We start from the raw sequence: 6539 nt of genomic DNA on the forward strand, positions 1-6539 counted from the left end.
CAGCCACTGCACGCCAAGCCCTTGGGGACAATCAGCCCAGCCCCACACTGGGGTTCCCGTCAGGCTCAGCCTCTCATGCCCGTCACCAGCCCAGCCTGGAACCCGCAGGACCCACCTCCCTCCCTGGCAGGTGGGTGCCGTTACCTCAAAGTTGCCCAGCAGAGCATGGCTGATGGTGGTGGTGTCCCAGGGCGTTGTGGAGGACCTGGTACCCCTCTGGAGGCTGCTCCAGAGATATCGCCTTTGAGAGAGGAGAGATCAGTGTCAAATCAGGGAGCATGCAGCCCTGGGTTGTCCATGCCCCTGGGGGTGTGGATACCTCTCCAGGTCCCCCCATCCCTTTCTTTGGTGGAGGTTGAACCCACTTTCTTAACCCCCAGGGGCAGAAGAAACCTCCCTCTGCCCCACAGCCTGGGGTCTTGTGGAGGAGATGCCTAGGGCAGGGAAGGGAAGAGGATTCATCCCAACCTGACCCTCCCATGGGACTGCAAGGTGCTAGGGTGGCCGAACACCCCAGGCTCCCATGGCTGACCCTCAGGGCTGCCAAGACACTCATGATTTGAGGCGCAGCCTGCTCTTCAGCCTCCTCCCGACTGGAGTGCAATCTGCAGAGCTCTGGAGGGGGCATGAAATCGAGAACCGTGTTAGGGCAGCAATTGGGGACTGTGCACCCCCAGGAGGTGCCATCGCCCCTTGCCCTACCCCACAGCCCCATGAGGGTCCCGGCAGGTCAGACAGGCCATCAGTGGCCTCTGCGGGGGGAACCAGCAGGGCAGTGTGAGGGCTGGGGTGGGGACATGGAGCTGCCAAAACTGAGACTTGGCTGCAAGGGCAGGTCTTTACCCTCCCAAAGTGTCTCTGCTGGGGAAGGGGGTGTTGGTACCCAGCCTGAGTGTGCAGTACGCAGCTCCCACCCTGCAAAGCAGGTCTCAGGGCCTGCCCCAGTGAGCAAGACACTCCCAGACAGAGCCATGCTCCAACACCCCCTTGCACCTCCCAGGGAAGAAAAGTCCCATCCCCAGGTGATTCATGCAAAGTCCTTGGCATGCTGCCCACTCCTGCCCACAGCCAGTCTCCTACAGCTGTAGGGCAGGGGTTTAAAGCCAGGGCCACACTGCAGCTTCTTTTTAAAGATGTCCCCTTTTCAGGGGGAACACCTTCCCTTCTGGAAGCCACACAAAAGGATGATGGAGTTGGCTGCCTCACACCAGTGCTGTGGCACTGGGACAGAACAGGGCATTGTGCCATGACAGACCATGTGCCCATGAGGACCACGTTTTGCCCATGAGGATAGCCCTGAGCTCTGGGTGTCCCCGGGCCATTCCCTGCATCCCCCCGCGAGCGACGCTCACCTTGGCCATGGGAAGCAGGTGATTCCAGAAAGGTGCCCCCTTGGCATCGGTGCTGCAGCAGGCCTCAGGCACTGGATGGCATGGCAGGGCCCTCTTCTTCCTCCCTGGCGGGGACAGGCTCTTGTCCTCAAAGCAGGAGTCAGCCACAACCTCGCCAGCGGGCATCAGCTTCCTTTTGCCAGGGCACCCCCTCCCACTGAGCCAGCTGCTCCCACAGGGCATCTTCTCCAGGGAGCTCAGGTTGCCGGGCTCAGGGCTGAGCTCTGTCTGCAGAGCTGGAGTCTCCTTGCACCTGTTGGCCACCACTGGCCATTCCTCTTTTCCACTAGCCCTGCTGCTGTGAGCCAGGCTGCTTCCTGGCTTCTCTCTCTTCCCACCAGAGTCCAACTGGGGAGTTCGTGCAATATTGTGCAAATCGAGGTAAAGTAGGTTGTGGCCACTTGCCCGCTCCCTGTTATCCCCATAGTCTGTGGGCTGATCGCCCAGTGAGACAGGGCAACCGTCTCTCGTGTGCAAAGTACTGCAAGCAATGTGCCAGGAGGAGGAGGAGACATCCTGCAACTTGTCCTCTCTGCTAGCCTTGGGGCTGTGACTAGGGCTGCCCTCACACCGGTGCTCCACCACCCGCAGCCCGCTGTGGGAGAAGTGCTGGGCAGAGCTGCACAGAGATAGTTCTTCCACCAGCAGACTGTCCTCAAAGGCATCGTCATTGTCCAGGGTAGCCTGCCCAGGCCCCTCATCACACTTGACATCCACCCCCCTGCCACCCCAGTGAGTTCGTTTGGGATCTTGCTCCCCCTTCAGAGTTCGCTGCTCGGGGTAACCCCTCTTGATGGCTGGCTGGCTGCCTGCCCGCTGCTCCGTGCTCTCGGAGGAGCTGGAGAGATGGGAGAAGATGGACACCTGGTAAACCTTCTGGCGCTTGATCTCTCTCATTGTAGCTCATGAGGATGCCATGGTGGGTGTAGCACTGCGAGGAAGGCTCCAAGGGTGCCTCTCCACTGGGCTGGGACAGGCTGGGGTCCGTGCTGTGCTCCAGGGGCAGGGATGTCTCTGCGTGGATGTGTCGCATAGAGCCTTACTTGCCTGGACTTCAAGTGGAGCTAGAGTCAGAACAGCCCATGCAGCAGCAGAAGAGGGACCGTAAAGTGCCACAGGTCACAGCGCGAGGACAAGGGGTCGGAACTGGTTCCCCCCTTGCTCAGGATGTCCGGGTGAGCCCTCCACTATTGGGTGCACTGCAGTGCAGCATCTGGAAAGAGAGAGCAGGAGGATGGAGATCAGCCCAGGATCCCCATCCTTGTCCAGCCTTTTGGCCACAGAGGACCTGCCAGGATGCAGGCAGCTCCCCGTACAGCCCCGCTTGGACCTTCCTCTCTGGGGATGGGAAGAGGAACCATGCTGGTGTGGCTCTCCAGGGAACCCTGTGGCATCACGTACCTTCAGGATCAGCACTTCCTTCCTGGCCTGGGCACGGAGAGGAGTTTCCAGCTGGGCTGGAGGCTACTGGGGACAAGTCTGGACAAGTGGGGAGAAAGAAGCCTGCCCTCTGCCAGGGACTTGACGTGCCTGTGCTGTTCTGGAACGCAGGAGTCAGGCAGGTCAGACCAGTCCCAAGGGCTCAGGCCTGTGATCACCCTTTTGGGCAACAGCAACAAGATCTCCCAGTGCTCACCAAGAAGACCTGCCCCGGCTGCATGCGCTGAATGAGGCAGGGCTGATGCCCTACGCTGCCAGCCCCGCAGCAGAGACGGGAACATGACCTGATGTCACAGTTAGCTCTGCCAGCTTGGACCAGAGACCTCCACCACCTCAATTAGCAGCTGGGTGGTACAAGGGGCTGCAGAGTCCACCATGGGCTCCTGCACCATCCACCCACTCCTGTACCATCCATATATCACCCACTCCTGCCTGAGGGCCTGACCTCCTTGCTGCATGGGGCCTCACTTTTGATTTTCAGTCCAGTTTCAGAGCTGTGAGAATCTTAGCCATGAGTTTTTCTGGCATGATAAATACTGAAATGACTGCGAGAGACGAGGAGATGCAGGAAGAGCCACTGGCAGGCTGAGGAGTTCCAGAGCCTGACAAACAGCCCGTGCCTGGCAGCTCTGCCCTTTGCCTGTCCCCACAGCTCTGCCTGCTCCTGTGGAGCAAAGGCTTAGGGGCAGGCATGCAATAGGGGAAGCAGTTCTCCAAGTGGGTCAAGGCCATCTAGAGAGCAAGGCTGTGCATAGTATTTTGACCCCTGCCATGACAGGGATGGGAAGGTGGCAGGTCAGGGTGGTTGAGCCCTGGGATTTCGTTTAAAAGGAGTGATGAAAGGTATAACCATGCACCAGCACATGCTGGGGGCTGACTGGCTGGAAAGCAGCTTGGCAGAAAAGGACCTGGGGGTCCTGGTGGACACCAGGTTGACCATGAGCCAGCAATGTGCCCTTGCCACAAAGAAGGCCAACGGTATCCTGGGCTGCATTCAACAAAATATTGCCAGCAGGTCGAGGGAGGTGATCCTTCCCCTCTACTCAGCACTGGTGAGACCACACCTTGGAGTGTGCAGCAAAGGACCACTAAGATAATTAAGGGATTTAAGCATCTCTTCTATGAGGAAAGGCTGGGAGAGCTGGGACTGTTCAGCCTGGAGATCTGAAGGCTCAGGGGGAAAACTTATTGATGTATATAAATACCTGAAGGGAGGATGCAAAAAAGATAAAGCCAAGCTCTTTCCAGTGGTGTCCAGTGACAGGACCAGAGGCAATGGGCACAAACTGGAACACAGGAGGGTCTGTTTGAACATCAAGAAACACTTTTTTTACTGTGAGGGTGACCAAGCACTGGAACAGGTTGCCCGGAGAGGTTGTGGAGTCTCCATCCTTGGAGATATTCAAAAGCCACCTGGACGCAGTCCTGGGCAATGGCTCTAGGTGGCCCTGCTTGAGCAGAGGGGTTGGACAAGATGACCTCCAGAGGTCCCTGCCAACCTCAACCCCTCTGTGATTCTGTGTAACTCACCACGATGCAGCCTGTCCTGACTGCCCCCCACCCCCACTTACCCCTCTGCAGCAGAACCCCACTCCACTCTGGATTAACTTCCCAGTCCCGCAGCAGGTGGTCATTGGCACAACTAGCTGAAAACACCTGCCAGCCAGGCACCCCCCAGAAGCGGTGTGGCTGCCATGGAATGGCTCCCACCATCACGGCATGCCTCCAAACCTCTGCACCATCCTTTTCAGTCTGCACAGCGGCTCTGAGGGGAAAGAAAGGGGGAGATGCGGAGCTGGAGTGATCCAGATGCTTACCAGATGAAGGGCAGGAGGGTACTGCCTGTCTGCGGGGTTGTACAGGCAGAGAAGGCAGAATTGAGGCTTAGCCTCTCCCAACCTCCCAAACCCAAAGGCCACATACATCTAGGCCATCTCAGGCAGTGTTATCACCTTGATTTCCATTTAAACCACAAATACTTTAAGCTAAGCTGTGAACTCTCATACCTTGCTCATATTTTACTCCCCTTTTGTGTGTCTTTCTGTATGAAAACCTGTGCATACAAACAGATCTCTAATGCTTTTTGGTGACCGTTTCATGGCTTGCTTTCCAAGACACTGCAGACCACCAGCAACCTCTGGGCTTCCAGCTAGCCACTGGTCTCATGTCTACCTCCTGCCCCTTTCACCCACAGCACAGGACGCTTTCTGGCCCTGCAGACAAGGAGAAGAGCTTGCAATTGTTTTCTTCCAATAAGAGATGCCCAGCAGGGAAGACAGAAACTGGGTGCCTGACAGCGACAGCCCTGAGCCATGATGGCCCCCCACCAGCTTCCCCCAGTGCAAAGACAGCAGTCCTTTCATGTGCACAGCACTCATCTGCTCAGAGGTGCCCTTGATGTACGAAGGAGATTTGCAGATGCAACGCAGCTCCCCTGCAGTCATAATCCACCAGTACTGCAGCTTTGATGCCTGGAAGGGGACAAGGAGAATCAGCCCAGGCAGCAGCTCATGGTGCAACACCTTCAGAGTGGGCAGGAGCCCTCAGGCACCTCCACCCTCAGCCCATCTATCGCAGGGGCAGCCTGTGAGCTTTGTTGGCCCAGGAACCTCCAGGTAAAGGAAGAAACGCTGCCCATCCCTGGGGACCATGCCTTCCCCATCTCCTTCCCCATGCAGCCCTTGACTGGGGGCTCACTGCAGTGGCTGTCCAGAGGAAAGCTGCCATCTGTCCTGCTGGGCATCCCGACCACGAGTGCTGCTCTGAATCTGGAAACAGCAGGGCCAAGCAGATGAACAAAATCCCTGAAGGGATGCTCAGAGGCACCAAACACCCAAGTGCACCCCCTTTCTGGCACCCTGCAAATTCTGCATCCTGTCATCTTGCAGGTGGGAAGCCAGCTTCAGCAGGTCACTCACTGTGCTTGCCACCTGACCTTGCCTGCCCTAGGAAATGGGCTGTTCTTTCATTCCATTTCCAATAAGATTTGTAATTAACAGGCACTTGTGGCCAATCCCTGAGAGCTGGCCAGCCCAAAAGCCACTACCAGCAGTGCTGGGGAAGGGCACTGCCAGCAACCAGCCAGAACAGAGATGCAACATGCCAGCTCCCAAGGAGCGCTTGCAGCAGGGCAAATCAGTGCCATAGCATAACAAACCTCCGGTCCAAAGCCTCAACAAAAGCTGTTTTTAAAGATCAGCTTTTTCTAGTGCCCCACATGAGGCCTACACAAAGGCAGGTAGAAAAGCAGGTGAATGCCTGCAGCTGTGGGCAGATGCCGAGGTGGTAACACGCTGTGCTCTGCCTGCCTGGAAGGTGGAGAGCTCTTCCGCCAGGCTGCTGCTTCCCTCTTCCATCCCTGGGGGAGATTTGTACCATGACTTGTGAGGCATAGTCAACCGCTAGGAAGCAAAATCAGCAACAGGTGGCAAGAGTCAGCACAGTGTGGCAGGAGAAAGCCATATCCTTCCTGCGTGCGTCCATGCTGGGACAACTATGCAGTTTCCTTTATTTCTCCTTCCTACATCCCTCTGCAGTCACTTATGGCACTGTGCTGGGCCCTGGCCAGTATCTACCAAACACTGCTCAGTACTATGCAGGACCCTCAGGGGAAAGAGAGGGAAACCAGATTAGCAGGCAATGCGGCCACTCCAACCCCGGTGGCAGGCAATGCGGCGACTCCCACCCCGGATGGCAGGCACTACAGGG

General features: G+C 57.2%; 1 protein-coding gene across 1 annotated transcript in view; it reads right to left on the reverse strand.

Moving 5' to 3' along the window:
• LOC104290332 (protein FAM214B-like) overlaps positions 1-2424 on the reverse strand; it is a gene marked incomplete at its 3' end in the record, with an annotated part of 2872 nt that extends 448 nt beyond the window's left edge. Inside the window, 4 exon segments of the mRNA XM_009889425.1 lie at positions 145-241; positions 551-615; positions 1353-2283; positions 2285-2424. Coding sequence (XP_009887727.1) covers positions 145-241; positions 551-615; positions 1353-2283; positions 2285-2424 — 1233 coding nt within the window.
• Between the last annotated feature and the right edge of the window lie 4115 nt (positions 2425-6539).

Source organism: Charadrius vociferus, unplaced genomic scaffold (genome assembly GCF_000708025.1).
Source record: "Charadrius vociferus isolate BGI_N301 unplaced genomic scaffold, ASM70802v2 scaffold91, whole genome shotgun sequence".
Lineage (NCBI taxonomy): Eukaryota > Metazoa > Chordata > Aves > Charadriiformes > Charadriidae > Charadrius > Charadrius vociferus.